This window comes from Wolffia australiana, chromosome 12, assembly GCF_029677425.1.
Source record: "Wolffia australiana isolate 7733 chromosome 12, ASM2967742v1".
Taxonomy (NCBI): domain Eukaryota; kingdom Viridiplantae; phylum Streptophyta; class Magnoliopsida; order Alismatales; family Araceae; genus Wolffia; species Wolffia australiana.
Window position 1 is genome coordinate 1441728 of NC_135846.1, and position 26128 is coordinate 1467855.

A 26128-nucleotide genomic window follows, 5' to 3' on the forward strand; every position below is an offset into this window, starting at 1 on the left:
CTTTCTCTGTGTCTCCTTCTCTTCTTCTCCCTTTATCTCTCTCCCTATACCCTTGTCTCCCTGTCCTTTCTTGCTGTCTCCCTCTTCTCTCTCTCTCTCCTCGTGATCAGGCCCAATAAGGGCGGGCCCAGGCGGCCATCCTGCGAGGCGGCAGCAACAGCAACAGCTACAGGAAGATGCCCGCCGCTTTTGCTACCACTGGGTTCGAGCCTTGGGATGTCGCCATGGCTGACCTGGTCAACGGTGACGTGACCCTCGCAAAATTCTGTGGAATTGCGTTCGTGGGGGGGTTAGCTACGAGGATGTGCTCGACTTGGAAGGGGTGGGCGGGGTCGTCGAGTTCAACCGGCGGTGCTGAAGCAGTTTAGGGAGTTTGAGCCAGCGGACACGTTCTCGCTGGGGTTTGCAGGTGCCAGCTGATGGCGCTGCTGGGCTGGGTGGAGTCAAACAGAATGATGGCCACTCAAGTGGAAGTGTCACGGGCGCCAGAAAGCCTTAACGCCGACAAGACACGGAGGCTTCCAGAAGAACGTCACGGATGGCGTAGCGGCGATAAGCGACACCTGCGTCAGTATCAGACACAACATTCTCCAGTGTGTGTCGCACTCTCCCAAGATGACTGAAGCGGCAGCGTCGACCTGGCGACTGCACTGACATGCGCCATCATGACAAGCAGCATGGTGGCTGGCACAGTGACTGATGCAGCATTTAATCGTCACCGCCTCTAATCCTTTAAATACTTGAACATTTTGATCATTTAGTTCACGGGATTTTGTTCTTATCCCTTTCTTCCTCTCTCGACTCTCACTCTCTCTTCGCAAATCCTTCTATTCTTAACAGGTGGGAGGCGAAGTGGGGAAGCAGTTAGGCGGTTCAATTGTCGGTTCGTGGGGTGAAGATCCAGCCTTGAGCGATCATGTTGAAGGGATGGAGGGTAGTAGTTTGGGTGTGTGGGCGGCGCGGGAAGGAAGGCTCATGTATCTGATGTCAGCGGGATCGGCGGCACGTATTCACGTCACAAAAGCTCGACAAAGATATTTAATGCCAATGAATTATCCGATGTGAAAACTCTAACGAGCAATAAGGGCGGTCCGACTAAGGTGAATAATACAATACGTTCTCGAATAGGCGAATAGTTCAGGTAGACTCTAGATGACCCTCGAAATTCACGAGCAAATCTACGACGGAGGCATTTCGGCCTGTCGGAGTTAAACCCTTGACACTAGCAATCTAATCGTCAATCACAAGAAATCCCTACCTCTGACAATGGTGGTTATCCTATCAATCTTTATCAATAAGGTCGGTAGAGGAAAAGATAGCGGGCGGCGGCACTGTAAGAAGTAATAATACTGAATAAAAGGAATTCAAAGGTAGAACCTGGAATTCGCGTCCTGAAGATTTCTGTCGGGGCGATGCGGGTCGATGACAACGATATGATTGGTAGCAATCGGGCGGCGTTGGATCAACGTTTGGCGCGGCGAGATCTTGCAACAGCGCCGTGGCGCCAACAACCGGGCGCGCAAGCGAAAGCTGGAGTGCAGCCAAAGGCAGCGGGGCCTCGTGGCGCGCGGCGCGCCGTTAGCGCGGGCGCCGCAGGCAGGGGTTGGGCGCAGCAGCGGGGTTTGTGCGAACTCGGGTGCGCCGATGGTGCGGGCACCGGGCACAGCTTGGCGCAACCACGGGCAGCGTGGCTTGCGCGAGCGTGCGGGACGAAGCGCGCGGCTGGGGCCGCGCCGTTGGCTTGGACGCGGGGCGGCGTTGCGCGCAGCCGAAGGCAGCGCGGTCAACAAGGACAGGCAGGCGGGGCTGAGTGTGACCGGCGGGCGCAAATCAGCCTGGCGCGCAGCAGGGCGCAGCGTGGCTGAACAAAGGCACAGCCGGACGAAGGCATGGGCGGGACTGGGCACGGTTGAAGGCGGGCGGCGAGGCTGAGGGCTGCGTGGTTGGCGAGCAGCGATTCATGTCGATGGAGGCGGAGGTCAAATTCAAGGCTTCTTTGCGTGGTTCTTGATGAATAACCACCAAGAAGACCAATTCTTGAAAATTACTCCGCCAGAAACAGCGAATCTTGAACTATTGTCGAGCGTGACACGGAGGATCTCAGCGTGTAACGGCAGCGATGATGGAACCACGATCTCCACGATCTACACTACAATGTCTAACTATATCTCTCAAGAACAAAAAAGGAAAGAAAGGAACAAGAACATTCAGATTTTGAAATTTCTCAAGTCTGTCCCTCCCTTAGGCATACCATCCCCTTATATAGGGAGGATGGGTGCCAGAGATCATCCATAGAGGAGAAACCATCGTGAGGCGAGGTCCTCCTCTTTACAATCATTTCAAATGTAAAACGAAAACATGGACGAGGCCCAAAACAATGGCCCAATCCAATTGTTCAGAAAAATTACAACTAAATCAAATAATGAAGAAAACTTACAAATCGTCATGCCGAATACTTGAATCCGGGGTCGCGGACATCAGCACGAGCGGCTTGGTGTGGTCAGGCTCGTCTTGTGTCGGTGCGGTGCAATGGTCCCCCATCAAAGGCGTACTTTCCGGGGGGAGAGGGCGCGGGAGAGCTGGCACTGGTGAGGTACTACGATGAGGAGGGAGGAGAGACAGAGGAGTATCCATTTAACCTGAAAGGGTCACCGGAGGACGTCGCGGTGCTGTGTTCGGAGGACAGGAGGCATCTAGCCATGATGCCTCATCCAGAGAGGTGCTTCATGATGTGGCAATTGCCATGGTATCTAAAGAATTGGGCCGTGGAGGCTAAGGAGCCCAGCCCATGGCTACGCATTTTCCAGAACGCTAGAGAATGGTGTGGATGATATGGTGTCAACCCATATCTTCTCTTCCTCTCTCTTTCTCTTTTAAATTGTCTCTCCCTCTGTACCTCTCTCTATCTATCTACCTTCTTTAGGTTTTTTGAATTTATGAATCTCCCACTGGGATTTTGGGTTTTGCACCTTGCTGTTGATGAGTATTTACCCATTTCTCTCTCTCTTTCTCTCTCGCTTTCTCTTTTAAATTGTGTCGCTTCCTCTGTACCTCTATCTTTCTCTACCTTCTTTGGGTTTTTAAATTTATGAATCTTCCACTAGGATTTTTGGTTTTGCACCTTGCTGTTGATGAGTATTTACCCAGTTCTCTCCCTTCTCTTTTTCTCATTTGGATTGTGTCTCTCCCGCTGTACCTCTCTCTCTCTACCTTCTTTGGGTTTTTGAATTCATGAATCTCCCACCAGGATTTTGGCTTTTGCACCTTGCTGTTGATGAGTATTTACCCATTTCTCTCCCCTCTCTCTTTTTCTCTTTCAAATTGTGTCTCTCCCTCTGTACCTCTCTCTCTCTACCTTCTTTGGGTTTTTTGAATTTATGAATCTCCCTCTAGGATTTTGGGTTTTGCACTTTTGCCGTTGATGAGTATTTACCCATTTCTCTCCCCTCTCTCTTTCTCTTTTAAACTGTGTCTCTCCTCTGCACCTCTCTTTCTCGTTCTACCTTCTTTGGGTTTTTTGAATTCATGAATCTCCCACCGGGATTTGGGCTTTTGCACCTTGCTGTTGATGAGTATTTACCCATTTCTTTTCCCTCTCTCTTTTACTCTTTTAAATTGTGCATCACCCTCTGTACCTCTCTCTCTCTACCTTCTTTGGGTTTTTAGGTTTATGAATCTCCCACTGGGATTTTGGGTTTTGCACTTTGCTGCTGATGAGTGCTTACCCATTTCTCTCCCCTCTCTCTTTCTCTCTCTACCTTCTCTGCGCTTTCATATTTATGAACCTCCTACAGGATTTTGGTTTTAGCATTTTGATGTTTATGAGTATTTACCCATTTTCTCTCTTTCTCTCTCCGTACTTGTGCCTCTTATTCTGTACCTGTCTTCATTTTCTTTTGGTTTTTGTATTTATGAATCTTCTGCTGGGATTTTGGGCTTAAGATTTTGCTTTGAAGGTATGCTTTCGATTTCTCTCTCTTTCTCTATTTGTCTGTCTGTCTTCATGTGCTCAGTTTAGTTTTGGTTTTATATTTATGAATCTTTCAGAGGGTTTTGCGCTGAGGATTTTGATGCTGATTAAAGTCTCTCTTTGACCTTTTAGATTTTAAACTCTTTTAACATTTCCCTCTTGTGTCGGTCTATTTATTTTCCCTCTCTCTCCCTTTCTTCATTTCTCTTTGGTGGGTATTATTCTCACTCTCACTCACTTTCTCTATCTCTATGTACCAATTTCTGTCCTCTCTTCTTGTTTTTTAATTTTTATACTGGATCCTTATTTTTCACTTTCTTAATTTTCTTCTCTCTCAATATTTTCCCAAATCTCTCTCTATGCCTTTCTTCCATATCGTCTGACCTTATATACATATTAATATTCTCTACTTGCCATTGCACCTCTCTTCATTGTTTTTTGGGTCTTTATAATTTTTTTTCTTCTGATATCTACGTTTCCCTTCCTAAGGTTTGGGATTAATTTAATTGTCAGTGGGGGAGGTCTTCTTTGCAGAATTTATCCCAGAAAAAAAACAAAAAAGAGGAACAGTGTGATTGATATGTGATCGACCTAGTTGATTGATCAAATGGTCCATTAGATGATCGGATCAATCAAGTTGAACAGTTTGATTGATGATATGGGTTGTTTGTTTTATCTAATTGAACTTGATCCAACAAGGTGTGCCACCTGGCAAGATTGAAAAAACGAGAGAATGATAGAGAGTGATAGAATAATAGGGAAACATATATGATTTAATATACCACAAAACCAATTCTTGTAAAATGTTCAGTTTTTTTTTCTCCTTTTAAACCGTGAGTGTCCTTCAAGATCCACTCATTTATACATACATTTCATTTTCTTTAAACTCAATAGATAAATCACTCAAAGAAAAAAATTCTGTAAAATTAAAGTCGGAGATTATGGTTCTCCATGTCTTTAAAACTTCCCTTCACCTTATTCTCTGCTTATTTTATTTCTTCTCATGCACTCATTGTCTTCGATCGTTCAGCTTTCTCAAGCTTTTCCTTGATACATAACCTTCAAAGACTAGTAAACAATACTCATTACGTACCACTTGAATATATATTTATTTGTTTCTCTTGATTACTTCTAGATTTGAGTTCCCCTCAGATTAGTGTACAAGGCACATTATAAATTAACAGGTGATGGATTTTCATAAAAATACCAGATAAAGTAAATTGATCAAGATATACAAAGCATAAGATTTTACGGTTCCGATTTTTGACGACAAACTCAAACCAAACACCTAAATAACTGTTAAAATAAAGTTTTATGTTTTATGATGAATTGGCGAGAAAATGCCATCTATTTTTATGCAGGAATCTAAATTAAAATACGCAATATTGGTCTCAATAATACTCGTCACAAGTATAATAGAGAAATGTGCTGCTTCAACTTTTTTGTGAAAAAGAGCCCCTTTGAAGACCCTCATGTGTTTTGGTATTTGGCTAGCCGTGGACCCTCATGGTGATATTGTAGTACTAGCTGTCAAATTAAGCATTGGCAGGACTCTGGATTAATATACACATTATGATTATACTCAGTATGAAGTCCACATAAAAATATTTCCTCATCTTTTTATTACATGAGATGGTTGAGCTTATTCACATCGTCTAGCATGGTGGAATTTTTATCTTTGATTATCAAAGGTTTTGGAAAATTCATTTAATATTCAATTAAGGAAATTTTTGCCATGTCACTAAATTGAACATTTTAAGTCAAAGCGATAGATTTGTATTATCTTATTCCATATTTTCTGCATCATCTTGATCTAGTCATATATGTCTAATAACTTTAAACCTTATTGTTCTATGCGATATGTATGATATTCAAATGCCAAATTTACCCCATCAGTTTTTCCGTTTAGAGCAACACATCTCAACACAAGAGTTGAGATTGTTGATGACATTACTAGCCATTTTGTCCTTCTTCTTCAAAGGGAAGGAAAGAGCCTCATATCAGCTGCATAAAAATTATGAATTCAATTGATGCATCACATTTCATGATTATGTATTCTAAGTATCATGGAAATGGTGGAGATGGCGTCACATTCTCTCTCTCTCTCTCTCTGTCTCTCTCCCTGTCTCTTCTCTCGTGATTTTGTCTTAAATAAATTCTAGAGGAATAGATGATGATTTCAAAAGTGAATTCCTCTTTCACCTAATGTTTCTTCTTAATTCTAGTGTCTCCTCTAGTATTCAAGCTACCTGGCTTCAGAGAATACCCATCAAAATGACTTAAATTTACCACCAAAAGTTTCTTCCCAAAGATAAGAGTGTAAGTATTTTATTAAAACTTTCATACTATTTTAATTCTGAACAAAATAGGGAGCATCAATTGATATTTTGATATTTAAACAATGAAATAAAATATCTATTTAATTCCTCGGAGTAAAAAATGCCACATAAATTACATAATAAATGATTATATAAATAAATAATAAAGATAACTTTTTAATTTTAGAATTCCAGAGATATGTGTTGGATCCTGAATTATTTTTATAATAATAAGAAGACTTTGAATATTTAAAAACAAATAAAATATTACAATAAGAAAATTTTTGTCTTCCTTTATTATTTAAGGTATTTATACCTGAACTAGTGTGAGTTGAAAATAATTTGAACAAACGTTTGGAAATATATATTATGTTCCCCACTTAATTTTAATTAAAATAGCCAATGTTCCCAAAAATTGACAGATTCAAGCACAGGGAAAATGAGAGGTAAGGAGAAAAAAGGAGCGAGCGAAAGAGAGAAATGAAAAGAGGGAGAGAGGGGGAGAGAATCTGTCAATTTTGTAACTCGTTCTCTTAAGTTAAAAAATTAATAGATTTTGGAGTCATCTTAATCTCTCTCTTACTCTCTTACTCTCTCATTTTGTAACTTATTCTCTCTTTCTCTCTCCCGTTCTCTCTCTTACTCTTTTTTTCGCTCTCTCATTCTAACTCGTTCTCTCTCAGTCTCGATCTCGGGCTATATTTGTTGGATTAGGTACTGCGATATCCTATAACATATTTACTGGTTGCTACGATTTTCACTTTTAAAAGTGGAATAGACAGTCACCCAACACGGCGGTGACCACCCCAGTTTATTGGTTGGTATGATTGTAGTGAGAAAAACATTTGTCAACAATTTGAAGGAACTCCCGTCCTGTTAATGGCAATATAATCATTTCAAATATACCAAAATGAAGATACCTTATTAACAAAAGAGTAAATATCTCCAAATAAATAGATTTTAGTGCCCACATAAAAAAATAGATTTACAACTGTCGTTTAACAAAATAAAGCCATGATAAACTAGGAGAGTACTTGGAAAACTTTTATAATGCATTTAAAATATTTTTGACAAAGGTATGCATTTGTTTTGTGAAAATTCCTAATAAGCGAAAGAAAATCACGAACAATTATAAGAAAAGACCAAATAAATTTTGTAGCGGTTATAAGTGACAGTTTACATAATTTAATTTTTATCATTATTTGGGAATACTTAAGAATATGAATTCATATAAATTAGCAAGAATAATAGGCCAATACAAGCTGAATTTAAATTCATATCAAGCAAGAGCTCGAATCATTTATTAAGAAGCTAAGTGTTGCCCTCACAGTACTGTGCACTAAGGGACTAGATCTTTGGTCACAGAGATATTTCCAACATCAGACAGAAATGAAACAATATTATAAATGAAGATGAAAGTGGATATTTGGTACGCCAGAACAACCCATTCGTGCTTAGATCAATGTTAGAGATATGTTGTGGAGAATGCTGATCAGACTAACCTAAAAAAAATGAAATATTATAGGAATAATTATAAACAATTCAGCTTAAAGAAATTCATTTCATTCAATAAAACTATTAGAAAACAAAGAAAATAAAAAAAGACATTTTGAATAAATTTCACAAAGTTGGGGAAAGGAAGTCAAGTTTGTGTATAAAATCTTGCAGAACACAAAGATACTAACTACTTCTTGGTGCTCCCTTATCTCCTTCTCCTTCACTGTCTTGCAGAATATAACTATTGCAAAGCAAATACTAATCGAAAAAGATTTTTTCTATAAATTTCACATACATGGGGAAAATGAAGAAGAAAAACCGATCCCAGTTTTTCGCTTCCCCTTCCATTAAATGGCACACCTGTAGACACCGATACATTTTTAGTCATGTGCTTCCCAGTCTCTAATCACATGCTATTCCTTGTCTTCGACTCTTTAGCTGGATGAGAAACAGGCAGAGGGTAATGAAGAATGCAATATATAGCGATGGCAACATCACCTATGTTATCAACCAATATGAACTACTATAACTATAGAATAATAAAAACCTGACATGTACGCTACACTCTCTATGAGAATTAGACGGCCAGGATTAAACATAGATAGGGAAAATATGGCAGTGATGATTCACATAACATAATAAATCATAATTTTAAAGATTGGATCAGTTCATACTATACAAACTAACCGTTATTGTCTACAACTACAAACGAATTTGTTATTATCTACAACTACAAACGAATTTGTACATTAAATCTTGCAGAATACAACGACTCTAACTACTTCTTGGTGCTCTGTTATCTCCTTCCCTTCCATGTCTCTATCATTCTTCAAGCCACCGTCTTCAAGATTTCTCAGAGAGTCTCCTTCGCCTAATCTAGCATTTGGGATTGTTCGCTCCGCAGCCTGCGAAATGGACGCGACCGGATCAGAAATGGCTTGCAAGTTCCAAAAAAGACAAAAAAATGATAGAGGCATTGGTTCATGCTTTCCACCGATGAATGAGCTCGAAAGAAAAGAGAAAGGAAAAAGAGATAGTCCATTGGAGAGCTCTTCTGGCAAGCATACGAGGCAGGAGGAAGGGAAGCCAAAATCAATGGTCGAATCCCCACTCAGGTCGGTTTCCGGTTTCCACAGGAGGTATCTGATATAAATCCACCTTGTAGAGTCCAAATGTTAGTGTAGTTACATAAGAGTTAACCTCCGATAAACTATTGGCAGTTGACGCCTATTCAAGATTTGAGGGAGTGAAGCAGAACAACATAGAGCTGTTAGATACCTAAACATTCATTCCCGAGGACATATTGACCGTCAAATGTGCCCCTCTCGCTCTATCTGTGTCTTCCTTTCACTTTAACTATCTGTATTTTAACACTTCTATATGTGCGTATCTCTCGCTCTTTATCTGTTTTTTATTTCTATTTATATCCATCTGTATCAACCTTTCTCACTCGCTATCTCTGCCTCTCTCTCTCTCTCTCTCTCTCTCTCTCTCTGTCTCTCTCTCTGTCTCTCTTTCTCTCTGTCTATCTCGGACACTCGCTCTGTCTCGCTCGCCCGCTCGCTCTCTCTCTCTCTATTTCTCTCATTCTATCTCTCCCTCTATCTCTTTCTTTCTCTCTCTCTCTCTCTCTCTCTCTCTCTCTCTCTCTCTCTCTCTCTCTCTCTCTCTCTCTCCCTCTCTCTCTCTCTCTCTCCTCTCTCGCTCTCTCTCCCTCACGCATGCTTATTCTATCTAAGTCTCTCTCTTAAGGCCAAATATTGCCATTTATTAATACACCGTTGCTGAATTGGTCGTTGCAATCCGTGGGGGTTCGTTAAGTCTTATGATAGCCATTGATTACGAGCAATCCAAAGGCGGAGAACGAACATCGGAGCAAAAACCAAACGCTTTTCTACCGAGATACACGCCCTCCATTTGCGGTATAAATAGCGATTAAATCAGTCGACAATGACCATCGGCTGTACTTACAGACTAACAGATTTTCTTTTTCGAAGTGCAATGGAGAAACCACAGTCCTGCGGAATTTGCAACAAGTCTTTCAATAGCGTCATGGGATTGCGCGGGCACCTGGGATGCCACACAAAGAAGGAGAGGGAGAAACTGAAGAAAAATATAGCCAGAGAACGCCAACGACGAGCGATCGCTAATTATCTGTCCTCGGTGAGATCATTCTGGGCTAGAGAAGGAATAAGAAGCACGGACAATGAAGGCACCGATGAGTCTATTCCTGCTGTGTCGGATGCGTATTCTTGTACGGAAGGGACTGGAGAAAATGAACCTGAGGTGGGTGAGTCTTCATCCAGAATGCAACTCCGGCCACGAAGGGCTGGAAAAGAGATCAAAACTGGTAAGTGAATGAGAATCCCGTCCTAGACGCCGAGGATATTTGTGGGAGAAGGAGCTGGGAAGGAATTCGAAGGCATTGCTCTTCTCTTTGTACATCAATTCTTCGTACTGTATTGAATATCATTGATAAAACATATATTAAAGTTTACGTAAGAAGAGGTGATGTGGTTTTTCTTAGTCTCATCTCCGCAGAGAAGAGCTGGCTTTATGCGTTTAAATGGTGTCTCTCTCTCTCTCTCTCCCGGTCTGTCTTTTATTCTCCCACTCTCTCTCCCTCTTTGTCTCCGTCACTCTCTCTCCCTCTTTGTCTCCGTCTCTCTGCGTCTGTCTCTCTGGCTCTCTCTCGCTCTATGTCTCTCCTCACTCCTGTCTCTGTCTCTCTGGCTCTCTCTCGCTCTATGTCTCTCCTCACTCCTGTCTCTGTCTCTTTCTTTCTCTCTCTGTCTCTGTCTCTTTCTCTCTCTCTCTCTCTGTGACTCTCTCTGTCTCGCTATTACTTTCATTCTCTCCCTCTCTCTCTCTCTATGTCTGTCAAACTATTTCTCTATCCCTTTCGCTCTTTCTCTTTCTGTCCCTTCCTCTCTCTCTCTCTCGCTCTCTCGCTCTTTCTTTCTCTCTTTCTCTATCTGTCCCTTCCGCTCTCTCTCTCTCTCTCTCTCTCTCTCGGTCTTTTTTTGTCTCTGTCTCTCTCTGTCCCTTCCTTTCTGTTAAAGATTGAAGATTGAATCTTCAATTGTAGGGTGATTGTAACCAAATAAAGATTGGATTTTATTGGATGTTCTGCATGTTATGTTTCCTCGAACGAAATGGTTCAAGTTTATGTCTCAAAGATATGTTCTTGAACAAAAGTTTTTCTAGATATATCTACGTCCATCATCTTAAAGATCACTTCATGTCATTTGATGGAATCAATCAAGATCAGTGTTCACACGTAAACGACTGAAAGGAAGTTCTGGTCGCAACAATATCAATGAATAGGTTAAAGCCTGAATTCTAGATCCCAAACGATCTCTCCAAACAATGCTTTGTAGTTGATTTTCAAAGCTTATTTTGTCAAGATCTGAGGACGGTGTTTCCGTTAACTTTTGATGAGAACGTCAATATATTTTGATGGATTTAAAATCAAGTCATACATGTTCGGTAAGCTGACCATGAGCTCATTAAAGAGGTCACTTACTATGTGGGGATGTAGCCAACCAGGTCGGCCTAAAGTTAAGGAGTCGATCCATTTTCAGCATGTTTGCGCTGAAAATATTGATTCATTCAAACCAATCTAATTATTGGACACAAATCCCAATGTCCAAGAAGTGTGTAATAATTACATCTTAAAGCTGATCAAGATCAAATGTCTGGTGATATTAGAATTCTGGAGGAATTTAAGTTTGATTTTATAATGTAATATAATGTGAATAAAAAATACTTTAAATATAATTCACATCATTTTTAATATAATTTTAAGTATATCCCTTTTAGAATCTAATGCCTCACTTCGTCTTCTCTCTCTCTCTCTATGCCTCCCTTCCCATCATATGTCTCTATTTCCCTCTCTCCTCTCCTTCCCTCATGCTCTGTATCTCCTTCTCTCTTTCTCTCTTTCTACCCTTCTTAATTTCTTTCTCTCCTTCTCAATTTCTTTCTCTCCTTATCGCTTTCTCTCTCTCCCCTTCTCTTTTTAACTCTCTCTCTCCATGTCTCCCTCTTCTCTCTTTCTCTCTCCCTCCTAGGTAACGCTCTGTTCAACTCTCCCTCTCCTTTCCTCTCCTCTCTGTCTCTTCCTCTCTCTTTCTCTCCATCTCCTCTCTCTCTTCTTCTCTCTCTTTCTTCTCTCTCTTCTAAGTAAATAATTGAAGTACTTAGAAGACTAAGTCTGAGTTTAAAGTCATGATTTCAGCGCCTGAGTTAATATGTCAGATATATAACGGTTATTTTGCCCATGTGTTTTGGGACTGGTCTGTTGTTAAGGAAGGAGTCTCCAACTCGGTGGGCGTTTCCTGTAAGGAATCAATCAAGATTAGGCAGTAAGATCAATTTATATATTATACTCGTTAGAGACTTAGATTTTAGGATTTCATATATGTACAAGTATAGAAATAGGATTCAAGATAGACGGACATGATTCAACTTAGGATAGTTATAATGGATATGATTAAATTCCTCTTAACCACGGGTCCACAGCACCGATCAACAATGGTGATCATAGGAGAGCCGTTATAACAAAGGGTCCATCACACTGATCAACGGTGGTGATCGATGCCCAATCTAATATAACAGACAGGATTGGAAACTGTTTAAAACAACAGTTTATATCCATTGTCTATGGATATAACTTTTTAAACAGGAAACTAGCTATATTTAGGGTCACTAAATTTATCTATAAGTATTCAACCAATGTTCACTTTAATTTTGAGGGAAAATACAACAATCTTCAACTTCTTTGTCTCGCCTATCCTCTCTTTCTCTCTCTCTCCTCTCATCCTCATCAATCCTCTCCTTCCTTCTCTCTGTTCTTGATTCTTATCATGGAATCAGAGCTCAAGGGTTCAAGTATGGGACAAGAAATTCAAGCATCTACAATCGCCATCCCTCAAGCTCCAAGCATGCTGAGTGCGACCGCGTTTGCCCTAGTGCCGATCATCATCCCTCCAAGATTGACAGTTGCAGTCAACCTTGATTCCAAAAACTATCAAATGTGGAAGACCATTGTCCATCCGCTTCTCAACGGGCATGGACTAAACAAATTTATTAATGGTGCTACACCTCCTTCTGCCTTTATTTCAGATCAAAAATGGAAACTCAATCGAGAACCCTGAATTCAAAAATTGGTGGAGGCTCGATCAACAAGTTCTGGGGATTCATTCAATCAACCATTTCTGAGAAAACTCTTTCGTGTGTTGCCAAGGCCAAATCAGCAAAGGAAGTCTGGGATACTCTAGATTGCACGTTCTCAAGAAGAAGCCAATCTAGGATTCTAGACTTGAATAGGCAATTTGCTAATATTGCCAAAGGTACAATGTCGATTGATGACTACATTAAGCAATTTAGAACCATCACTGATGCTTTAGAGATTGTGGGTCACCCTGTGAGTGAGCCCTAAAAAATTTATACCTTTTTAAGGGGAGTACCTCCAGAATATTCTTCATTTGTTATTGGCATCAATGTCAATATCGATCACATGGGATTTGAACAAATCCGTACAAATATGAAGACCCATGATGATTATCTGAATCATTACGACAAGGGCAACTTAAATGGTTTTCCACTGAAGGCAAATTCAGTGAAAAAACAATACTACAGAAATAGTGATGAAAATCGATCTACAAAAAGCGACACCTATCAAAGAAACTCAGTTGATCAAGGAAGATATCCCAGGAATGATAATTATCATTCTAGGAATGTGATGGACGACCATCTCGAGGGCGATGCCACGATGACGAAGAATCATCTCGAGTATGTGTGACGGGGCGTCATCAGCCACACCGAGCAGCTCGCGCCGCCGCTCGCCATCCGGGGTTTAAGTACCCCGCGTAAGAACTTTTATCTTTTTACTTATGCTCATTTTCATGTGTATTTGTATTTTTGGATTCGTGGACTGGGCCAATGTTGTTGGGCCCCGTCCTCGTCGTTTTTACTTTTTATGTTTGTATTTTGAATTTGTAAGGAGAGGCCGAACCACATCTCGCGACGGTTCGTCCTCTCCTCGTTCACTGGCACCCATCCTCACTATATAAGGGGATGGCATGCCCAAGGAACACCTTGGAGTCATTGTTGAAAAGTTTATTCACAATTTGTCTCCCCCCCTATCGTAGAGAGGAGTGTAGGGGGTTTGGCTAGCCCCACCCCACGTCGAGATCACTCCGTGGGTAGAGCCCACGTCTCTCCGCCGAGATCACTCCGAGGAGGCGTGTTAAGCGCGTCGAGATCACTCTGGTGCGAGGAAAGAGTTTCAAGAAGCCGCCCTCAAGAAACGATAGAGGCCTCCGTTGAGATTACTCCGGGGGTCTTGGGAGATTCAAGAAGCGTTGCCGTCACGTCATCAATCAGGGACATCTGCTCCGCCGAGGGAGCATTCCCCAGCTCCATCAAGAACCCCTCTTTCTTGGAGGTTCTTGGTTATTACAGTTCAAGAAAGCCATTTCTTAGTACCTTTTCCACCCTTCCACCATTCCTGATCCATACCCCCCCCTTCTCTTCGTTCTTGATCCACCCCACCACCGTTCTTGAACATCCTCCCACATTTCTTGAATTTCCCCTCTTTCCCCTCCCCCACGTTTTCTTGATTCCTTCCCCTTGCCCTGTTTCTTGATTCTACCACGCCCCACCCATTTTCTTGAACTTCTTGATCCGTCCCTTCACGTTCTTGAACCCCCCCCTCTCGTTCTTGATCCGCCTCCACGTTCTTGAACCCTCCCATCTCATTCTTGATCCTTCCCATCACGTTCTTGAACCTTCCCATCTCGTTCTTGATCCGTCCCTTCACGTTCTTGAACCCCCCCATCTCGTTCTTGATCCTTCCCATCTCGTTCTTCACCCTTCCCATCTCGTTCTTGATCCTTCCCATCTCGTTCTTAATCCGTCCCATCTCGTTCTTGGTCCTTTCCCCATCTCATTCTTGACCCTTCCCCATTACCATTCTTGAACCCTCAATTCTCCCACACTTCTTTCCTCTCGATTCTTGGCCCCTCGCCCTCACCTCCCGCTCGACCACCCTTCCATCGTTCATCGCCCGGTGCCCGCACGAAAGGGTACCCCTCCCGCGCGCCTCTCCGCCCACCGCTGCAGGCGTCCGGGCGCCCTCGCCTGCGACCACCACGCGGTGCGTGTGCTCGCCAGTGCACGTGTCGTGCTCCTCGCGCCGGCCCGTGGCGTGTATCCAAACACCTCGCGCATGCCCGTCTGCCACATCCTTTGTCGTGGTCCCAAGGTCGGTTGACTTGATCACCTCCTGCGCTCATCAGTCCGGCGTCCGGCGATCTCGCGAGTTGTCGACCGACACGTTACCATCTACACCACATCACCTGCCAGAACGAGATTTGACGCTGTGGATTAGCAGGACTTAAGGTTAGTCTCGTCTCCCCTCTGTTTACCAGCATTATTATCTTTTCTAGTCTCGTCTTCCGCTATCGCGTCCTCTGCCATTATTTTCATTACAATTCATGGATAGGATAGCCACTGTCATCGAGTGTAGGAATTCTTGAGGTTGTGGATATTACGTTGTCCTAGACGCCGAACACTCCAGGGCCGTCATACGCCCCTCATTGTCTAGACGTCTAGTTGATTTCACGGATCATTGGGAGTTTGATCTAGGGATCATTCTTCTCTCGTTGACCGGCACAGCCGACACCGTTATCCGCCGATTCCCTCTACTGCTCATCCGCTATTTTCCCGTGCATTGAATTACATCTCACGTCCTCGCATCATAATTCCTATGACGTAATACGAGCCGATCGATCCCGGCCGACGTCGTATTACATCATATTGGTATCAAAGAAACTCAACAGAGCAAAGTCGTGGCACCAAGAACGACAATTGGAGTGGTAGAAACCAAGGTAGAGGAAGGGACCAGAATTATCAGCCATATGTCAAAACTACTCCCAAGTTGGGCACTCGGCAGAGAGTGTCAAGAATTTTTAAAGCTATCCTCTGGGAGCTCTGGAAATTATCAAAACAGGAATGATCATCCTCAAGCCTATTCCGCACATGGGTGAGAGGAGATTGGCCAGAAACCCGGGAACATGGAGCACATGGGTGAGGGGTTGGTGTGATGAGGCAGTAGCATCACCATGACCTCCGACTGGGCGTGTCGATCGTTAGCAATGGTGACTGAAGAATAGGATAAAGAGTGGGAGTAGACAAGGAGGACAGAAGGGGTACTGGTCATGAGTTTGGAGGCCCTGAGTTAATATTCCATGATGAAGATGAGAACCCAAGAAAGACATTTGTTCATAAAGTGGACGGGATAAAGGTCTCCATGGATGAAGAAGATCTAGAGAATTCTCGATAATATCGCATTGCTTCCATCTCGCTGGGTGTGAGGGTCAGCTAAGAGGCAGATGATGGAAAGCTTGATGGTAGTGGTACAGCTAGAGTTATTGGGGCTACTGGAGCCTCCATTGCTGCATTGGCAGATGGAGGTCGCCCGAATCGCTTCCAACGCGTATTGGATGGTTGATTAGACTTGTTGCAATAGGTATGTGGTGGAAAGGAGTTGCGTCCCTTTCGACGAGGTGGGCAACCATTGTTCTTTTGTGGATAAAGAGGTGTAGACACTGCTAGTGTGGATGAGGCAGGAGAAGCCCCTTGCAAGACCTGTGGTGCTCCGGTAGCCACTGGAAGTGCAACCGAGAAGATCTGCATGATATTGGGAACATGCTCTCTTGAGAAAATGATCCCCTTGATCTATGAGGAGATAGACAGATGTAATCCACCGAGATGCACACCGGTGATCAACTCCTGGCAATAACACTCCAGTGTCACTATGTCGATTGTGAGAGGTTGATAGACAACTAAGTCCCAGATTATTGTCTGAAGACGTCCGAAATGATCCTGGAGTGTTGAGTCACCTCGTTTCCACGATAACAATGATTCATAGTTATCCATCATGCTACCGACGTTACTCAACTTTGTGTACATATTTTCTAGTGTTGCCTAGAGTCGCTTAGCGAGCTTGATTCGAGCGAGAGGTTCAGCGATTGGCTGCTCACCACTCTAGAGTATCCACGATAAAATATCTGAATTCAATTAATTTCACTCAGCATATTTTGGTGATATTTGGCTGGACGGCTTCACTGTTAGAGGATGACTCAAGTTACGGGATTTTAGGAAGTGCTAGAATCGTGATGCCCACGACCGTAATTCTTCCGTTGAAGATGTATGTTGGCGAGTAAGCTGTGTAGTGATGGGGTGTTGTGGGTCAGTTTGTCCGAGTGGAGACATAATCCCTGAAAAAGGATTTGATTCACTCATGTTTTCCATCCATCAATTTTCCATCCATCAATTTTGAGGCCCTGACCAACCTCGTCTGGGCCAAGGTGACGTCACTCGCTGATGTCAAGGCCAGCGGCAACTGGATGTATGCCGCCAAGCTCGGCGGCGAGGGCGCTGACATGTGACGCCGCAGCCGCCATGGCGCTGCCATGATCAGCTTCGGCATCGCCATCGCGGCGCAAGGACCGCCTGTCCATGGCGGCCGCCACCCCCTCCGGCGAGCTCGTCAAAGCCCCCGGAAACCTCGTCGTCAGCGCCTACGTCACCTGCCCTGACATCACCCTAACTGTCACCCCCGACCTCAAGCTCCCCGGCGATGGCGCCGCCATCCTCCACCTCCCCATCGGACTGCGGCGGCGGCTCGGCGGCTCCGCGCTGGCCCACGTGTACGGCCAGATTGGCAACGCGTCGCGGGCGTGGGCGGCGTGCCGTATCTGAAGACCGTCTTCGAGGCCGTGCAGGGGCTGATCGCCGACCGGTTGCTCTCGGCTGGGCATGACGTCAGCGATGGCGGCCTCGTCGTGGCAGTGCTGGAGATGGCCTTTGCGGGAACTGCGGCGTCAGCTGGACCTTGATCGGCGGCGGAGAATTCTCCACGTGGGAGATCTTGTTCGCGGAGGAGCTCGGGCTGGTGCTCGAGGTTGCCGGCGCGGACCTACCTGAGGTGGAGCGGCGGCTGAGAGGCCCACGTGGCGGCGGCCGTCATCGGGAAGTCCACATCGGGCCAGCTGTCAAGGTAACCGTGGGCGGGCCGTCCACGTGGAGCAACGATGACACGGCTGAGGACACATGGGAGGACACCAGCTTCCAGCTGGAGGCCTGCGAGGCTCCCGCTGCGTGGAGAAGGAGAAGCTGGGTCTGGCCACCGGAAGGCCCCTTTTGGGCCTTGAGTTTTCAGCCTCCGTAATCAGGCCCAATAAGGGTGGGCCCAAGGTGGCCATCCTTCGCGAGGAAGGTAGCAGCGGCAGGGAGATGGCGCTGCCTTCGCCGCCGCCGGGTTCGAGCCCTGGGATGTCGCCATGGCTGACCTGGTCAGCGGTGACGTGACCCGGGCGGAATTCCGCGGAATTGCGTTCGTGGGGGGGGTCAGCTACGGGGACGTGCTCGACTCCGGGAAGGGGTGGGCGGTGTCGATCGAGTTCAACGCGGCGGTGCTGGAGCAGTTTAGGGAGTTCCGGCGCCGGCCAGACACATTCTCGCTGGGGTGTGCAGGGTGCCAGCTGATGGCGCTGCTGGGCTGGGTGGGGCGAAGGGTGGCTAGACCGCGGTTTGTGAGGAGCAGTCGGGCGGTTCAGTGTCGGTTCGTGGGGTGAAGATCCAGCCTTCAAAGGCAATCATGCTGAAGGGGATGGAGGAGTAGTTTGGGGTGTGGGCGGCGCATGGGAGGGGAAGGCGTACTCGGGGAGAGGGGAGAGCTGGCGCCGGTGAGGTACTGCGACGAGGAGGGGCGAGAGACAGAGGAGTATCCGTTTAACGAGCGGGTGCGGGCGTGGCGGCGTTGTGCTCGGAGGACGGGAGGCATCTAGCCATGATGCCTCATCCAGAGAGGTGCTTCATGATGTGGCAATGGCCTTGGTATCCGAAGAATTGGGCCGTGGAAGCTAAGGAGCCCAGCCCATGGCTACGCATGTTCCAGAACGCAAGAGAATGGTGTGGTTGATCAAGTGTCAACCCATCTCTTCTCTTCCTCTCTCTATCTCTCTCTCTCTCTCTTCCTCTTTAAAATTGTGTCTCCCTCTGTACCTCTCTCTCTCTCTACCTTCTTTGGGTTTTTTGAATTTATGAATCTGCCTCTGGGATTTTGGGTTTTGCACCTTGCTGTTGATGAGTATTCACCCATTTCTCTCCCCTCTCTCTCTCTTTCTCTCTTCTTACTCGCGTCTCTTTTCTCTGTACCTCTCTCTCTCTCACCACCATCTTTGGGTTTTTAAATTTATGAATCTCCCACTGGGATTTTGGGTTTTGCACCTTGCTGTTGATGAGTATTTACCCATTTCTCTCCCCTTTCTCTCTTTCTCTCTCCTTACTCGCGTCTCTTTTCTCTGTACCTCTCTCTCTTTCTCTCTACCATCTTTGGGTTTTTAAATTTATGAATATCCCACTGGGATTTTGGGTTTTGCACTTTGCTGTTGATGAGTATTTACCCATTTCTCTCCCCACTCTCTCTTTCTCTCTCCTCACTCGCGTCTTTCGTACTCTGTACCTCTCTCTCTCTCTCTCTACCTTCTTTGGGTTTTCACATTTATGAACCTTCTTTCGCTTCTTTCACACAGGGATTTGGGGTTTAGCATTTTGATGTTTATGAGTATTTACCCATTTTTTCTCTCTTTCTCTCTCTCCTTACTCATGTCTCTTACTCTGTACCTGTCTTTATTTTTCTCTTGGTTTTTTGTATTTATGAATCTTCCGCTGGGATTTTGGGCTTAAGATTTTGCTTCGAAGGTGTGCTTTCTGATTCTCTCTCTCTCTCTCTCTGTTTGTTTGTCTGTCTTCGTGGGCTCTGTTTTGTTTTGGGTTTTGGATTTTCCAATGGGTTTGCGCTGAGGATTTTGATGCTGATTAAAGTCTCTCTTTGAGCTTTTATATTTAAAACTCTTTTCTTATTTCTCTCTCGATCCGTCTATTTATTTGTCCCTATCTCCGACCTCTCTTCCTTGTTTTTAATTTTTAAAATAGATTCTTATTTCTCACTTTCTTACAATTCTCTTTCCAATATTTTCCCAGATCTCTCTCTCTGCCTCTGTTCCATATCCTCTGACCTTATATACATGTAAATATTCTCTATTCGCCATTGCATCTCTCTTCGTTGTTTTTTGGGCCTTTATAATTTTTTCTTCTTCCGATATCTACCTGTCCCTTCCTTGCGGTTGGGGATTGTTTTAATCGTGTCAGAGGGGGGTCTTATTTGCAGAATTTATCCCAGAAAAAAAAATGAAAAGGAGAGAACAGTGTGATTGATATATGACCGATCTAATGGACTGATTAAATGGTCCGTTAGATGATCCGATCAATGGAGTTGATAGAACAGTGTGATTGATGATCTGGTTGGTCTGTTTTATCTAGTTGAACTTGATCCAATAAGATGTTGCTACTGGGCATGATTAAAGCGAGAGAAACGATAGAGAGTGATAGAATAGTAGAAACATATATAAGATCTAATATATCTCAAAAGCATATTTAAACAAATGTTCACTTATTTTCTCATTTTTAAACCGTGAGTGTCCTTCAAGATACACTGATTTCAATATATATTTCATTATCTTTAAAGTCAATAGATAAATCACTTTACGATGAAGTATCTATGAAATTAAAGCTCGGAGATTACGGTTTTCCATGTTTTTAAAACTTTCCTTCACCTTATTCTCTGCTTATTTTCTTTCTTTTCTTTCAATCCTTGTCTTCGATCGTTCAGTTTTCTCAAACTTTTCCTTGATACATAAACTTCAAAGACCAGTAAACAATACTTACTACTTACCATTTAAATATATATTTATTTGTTTCTCTTGATTACTTCTAGCTTTGAGTTCCCTTAGATTAGTGCACAAGCGCATTATAAATTGAGAGGTGATGAATTTTCATAAAAGACCCAAATAAAGCTTAAATTGGTCAAGATATACAAAGCATAAGATTTTATCGGCTAACATTTTTGACAACAAACTCAAACCAAGCAGCTACAGTACTGTTAAAAAAGGAGTTTTATGTTTTATGATGAATTGACTGGGGAAAAGCGTTGTTTTTATGCAGGAGTCTAAATTAAAATACCTAATATTGGTCTCAATAATACTTGTAACAAATATGATAGAGAAATGTGCTGCTTCAACATTGTTTTGTGAAAAAAGAGAGCCCTTTTGAAGACCCTCATGTGTTTTGGTGTTTGGCTAGCTGTGGACCCACATGGTTATATTCTAGTATTGGCTATCCAATTAAGCATCGGCAGGACTCTGGATTAATATACACATTATGATTATACTCAATATGAAGTCCATTCAAAAGCTTATTTCCTTACTTTTTTAATACATGAGATGGTTTGAGCTTATTCACATTGTCTAGAATGAGTTGAAATTTTTTACCATTAATTATCAAAGGTTTAAAAAATTTGATTAATATTCCATTAATGATATTTTCATCGTGTCACTAAATTGAACATTTTAAGTCAAAGGCGATAGATTTGTATTATCTTATTCCATATTTTATGCCTCATCTTGATCTAGTAATCTATGACTAATAATTTTAAACTGAATTTTCTATCGATATGTATGATATTCAAGTGCCTAATTAATCCTATCTTTGTTTCCTTTTATACCCATACATCTCAACGCGAGAGTTGAGATTGTTGATGATATTACTGGCCACTTTTGTCCTTTTCTTCAAAGTCAAGGGAAGAGCCTCATATCAGCTGCAAAAAATTATGAATTCAATTAATTCATCTCATTTCATGATTATATATTCTAAGTATCATGGAAATGGTGCAGATGACATCACATTCTCTCTCTCTCTCTCTCTCTATCTCTTGTCTCGCGATTTTGTCTTAAATAAAATCTAGAGGAATATATGATGATTTCAAAAGTTTATTCCTATTTCACCAATGTTTCTTCTCAATTCTAGCATTTTACCCCTGTTTTCTCCTCTAGTTTTTAAGCTACCTGCCTTCAGAGAATGCCTGGCAAAATGGCTTAAAATTTACCATCAAACATTTCTTCCCAAAGATAAGAGTGTACGTATTTTCTTAGAGCTATCTTACTTTTTTAATTTTCAAACAAAATAGCAAGTATCAATTGATAATATGATATTTAAACAATGAAATACAAAATCCATTTAATTTCTCAGAGTAAAAAATTCAACTAAAGTACATCATATATGATTATTTAAATAAATAATAAAGATAACTCCAAAATTTTAGAATTCCAGAGATATGGGTTAGATCCTGAATTATTTTTATAATAATAACAAGAATTTAAATATTTAAAAATAAATAAAATACATAAATTTAGAAAATATTTTCTCCCTTAATTCAATAAGGTATATACCTGTACTAGTGTGAGTTGAAAATAAATTGAGCACACATTTGGAAATATATTTTATTTTCTCCACTCAATTTTAATTCCAATAGCAAATGTTCCCAAAATTCAAACACAGGGAAAATGAGAGGTTAAGAAAAAAAAAGAGCGAGCCAAAGAGAGAAATGAAAAGAGGGAGAGAGCGGGAGAGAATCTGTCAGTTTTGTAAGGCTTTCTCTTAAGTTACAAAATTGACAGATTTTGGAGTTATCTTACTCTCTTTCTTACTCTCTTACTCTCTTACTCTCTTACTCTCTTACTCTCTTACTCTCTCATTTTGTAACTTACTCTCTCTTTCTCTCTGCCATTCTCTCTCTTACACTCTCTTTCTCTCTCTCTCTCTCTCTTGTTCTATCTCGCTCTCTCTCTCTCTCATTCTTTATCTCCGGCAATATTTGTTTGATTAGGTACTACGATATCTTACAATATATTTATTGGTTACTCTGATTTTCATTTTTAGAAGTGGAATAGACAGTCACCCAACAAGGGGGTGACCACCCCAGTTCATTGGTTGGTATGATCGTACTAGGAAAACCATTTGTCAACAATTTGAAGGAACTCCCCTCTAGTTAATGGCAACATAATCATTTCAAGCATGCCAAAATTTAGATGCCTTATTAACCGTGGTGTAACGAAATAAAATGCATGATAAACTAGGAAAGTATTTGAAAAAAAATTTATAGCAGTTTAAAGTATATTTAACAAAGGCATGCATTTGTTTTGTGAAAATTTCTAATAAACGAATGAAAATCCAAACAATTATACAAAAGACCGAATTAATTTTCTAAGCATTTATAAGTGTCAGTTTAAATAAGTTAATTTTTATTATCATTAGGGTATACATGAGAATATGAATTGAGAAAAATTAACAAGAATAATAGGTCAATACAAGCTCAATTTAAATTCATATCAGGGAAGAGCTCGAATCATTCCTTAAGAAGCTAAGCATTGCCTACGACTACTGTGCACTTAGGGACTAGATCTTTGCTCACAGAGATATTTCCAAGATCAGACAGAAATTAAAGAATATTATAACTGAAGATGAAAGTGGATATTTGGTCCACAAGATCAACCTAGTCGTGCTTAGATCAATGGTAAAGATATGCTGTGGAAAATGCTGATCAGAATAGCCTAGAAAAATATTATAGGAATAATAATAAGAAACAATTCAGCTAAATAAATTCATTTCATTCAGTAAAACTATTACAAAACAGAATAATAAAAAAGAAATTTTGAATAAATTTCACAAAATGGGGAAAATGAAGGCCCATTTGTGTATAAAATCTTGCAGAATACAAAGACTCTAACTACTTCCTGGTGCTCCCGTATCTCCTTTTCCTTCATTGTCTTGCATAATATAACCATTACAAAGCAAATACGAATCAAAATAGATTTTTTATATAAATTTCACATAGTTAGGGAAAATGAGGAAGAAAAACCGATCCCAGTTTTTTGCTTCCCATTCCATTAAATGGCACACAATTAGACACCAATACATTTATAGTCATGTGCTTTCCAGTCTCTAATCACATGCTATTCCTAGTTAGACATGGACGTTCTGTTCCGTTAGTGTGAATTGGTGCGAATTGCGCGTTCTGTTCGGATTTCCGAACAGAACAATGGTAACGAGCAGACCTCCGCACAGACAGCTGAGCGGTTCGCTTTGTGCGAATTGCGCGATTTTTTTTAAGGTTTTTTTTTATTAAATTTACTCTTGTTCTCTTTCTTAGAGTCCCAGACTCCCGGTCTCTCTCCGTCGTTCTCGTTCTCAGTGAGCCCCAGACTCCCCAGTCTCCCACCCTCGTTCTCGTTCTCAGAGTCCCAGACTCCCAGTCTCCTTCTCGTTCTCGTTCTATCGCTCTCTCCATCTCTCTTGGAATCTCTCATCTCGTCCCGGCTTTGAATCCTGGCGAAGACAACCCCACAGCGAGTTCTCCTTTGTTTCCTACAAAGATCGAAGATCCGTGTCTGCAATCCATCTGGGTAATCAGAAATTATCCGGAATAGGTCCTTTCAAATCCATCTGCAGGCTTCAATCTCTTGCCTAGCTCGATCTATCCTCCACCGGAGTCTACGGGGTGATTGGCAGCGAGATCGAAGCTGCGTTAATCTCGAATTCCTCGATCTCTTCGGGAATTCTCTCTCGATATCGTCCCGACCTCTCTTCTCTAAAGAAATTACAAGCTTTGAATCTCTCCGATAACGCGTTTACGGGTGATTTTCCATGGCGATTTCTGCTTTCCCTGCCGTCGTTGTCTTCTCTCGGCCTGGGGACAACCCGTTCAACCCCACCCTCTCCTTCCCTGAGGAGCTCTCAACCATGACGAAGCTCAAGTCTCTCTACCTCTCCAACTGCGGAATCCAGGGTACAATCCTGCCGTGGATCGGGAATCTGACGGTTCTGGAGAGCCTTGGAGCTTGCGGATAATCTTCTCCACGATGAGATCCCGCGAGAAATCAGCAATCTTGAGAAGCTATGGCAGCTGGAGCTGTACAAAAACTCTCTCACGGGAATGCTTCCCCCCGGCTTCGGCAAGCTCTTGAATCTCGTCTACTTGGGCGCCTCCATGAACAATCTCCAAGGCGATCTCTCCAAGATCAGATACTTGACCAAGCTCGTCTGGCTTCAGCTCTTCCAGAACAACTTCTACAGGCAAGTCCCCCCCGAGCTTGGCAACTTCCGCAACCTCGTCAACCTCTCTCTCTACAGTAATCAACTCACCGTAGCTCTCCCTTCTGATCTGGGCAAGTGGTGGATTTCGACTTCATTAGCGTCTCCACGAACCTTCTCTCCGGGCCAATTCCTCCGCAGATGTGCAAGAACAGCGCCATGACCAGGCTTTTCATGCTGGAGAACAGATTCTCCGGGGAGATTCCCGTGAGCTACGGCTTCTGCGAATCTCTGATCAGATTCCGAGTTAGCAAGAATCTGCTCTCCGTGGAGATTCCTCTGAGAATCTGGGCTCTACCCAGAGTGAACATCATCAATCTCGCCATGAACAACTTCTCGGAGAAATCGGAGAAGGGATTGGGCAGGAAAGCTCTGTCACAGCTCTCTATCAGCGGGAATTAGTTCTTGGGAGCTGCCAGCGCCTATCTCCTCGTCTGCCTCTCTCGTCTCCATCGAAGACAGCGATAATCTCCTCTTCGGGAGATTCCGGCCGCCATCCGAGACCTGAAGAACCTCCAAAGACTCGATCTTCACAGCAGCGGGCTGAAGGGAGATTCCTTGTTCGGGTTGTGCGAATTTGTTCAGTTTGTGCGAATTGCTCGGATTGTGCGAATTTGTGCTAATTGTGCGAAATGTTCGAACATCTGTTTTAATATTCGCATATATAGATAATAGGATATCGAACAGACCCTTGTGCGGTTTGTTTGTGCGAATTTTTTGTTTGTTTTAAGCAGACAGAACAGAATGACCATGTCTATTCCTAGTCTTCAACTGTTTAGCGGATCAGAACCAGGCAGGGGTAATGAAGAATTCAATATATACCCATGGCAACATCACCTATGTTATCAACCAATAGGAACTACTATAACTATAGACTAATAAAAACCTGACATGTATGCTACACTCTCTATGATGAACATACGGCAAGGATTAAACATAGACATGATAAATATAGCAGTAGTGATTCAGTCCAGATAAGCAATTATAATTTTATCGATTAGATCGGTTCATACGAAAGAAACTAACCGTTATGTATTTTCTTGTTCTCTACAAATACAAATGAGTTTATACATTAAATCTTGCAGAATACAACGAGTCTAACTACTTCTTGGTGCTCCTTATCTCCTTCCCCTTCCATGTCTCTATCATTCTTCAAGCTACTGTCTTCAGGATTTCTCAGAGGGGAGTCTCCTTCGCCTAATCTAGCATTTGGGATTGTTCGTTCCAAAAAACACAAAAAAATGGACGCGATCGGATCAGAAACTGGTTTGCAAGTTTCAAA

At 42.7% G+C, this 26128-nt stretch overlaps 1 protein-coding gene and 1 pseudogene across 1 annotated transcript; both read left to right on the forward strand.

The window, feature by feature from the left end:
• Positions 1-9735: 9735 nt before the first annotated feature.
• Positions 9736-18431, forward strand: LOC144710567 (putative phosphoribosylformylglycinamidine synthase, chloroplastic/mitochondrial pseudogene; annotated as a pseudogene).
• A 5968-nt stretch (positions 18432-24399) lies between these two features.
• On the forward strand, positions 24400-25248 carry LOC144710568 (receptor-like protein 39). The gene is made up of 3 exons (XM_078584379.1): positions 24400-24541; positions 24585-24828; positions 24948-25248. The coding sequence occupies exons 1-3, from the start codon at positions 24400-24402 to the stop codon at positions 25246-25248; spliced, it is 687 nt and encodes a 228-aa protein (XP_078440505.1).
• Positions 25249-26128: the final 880 nt, after the last annotated feature.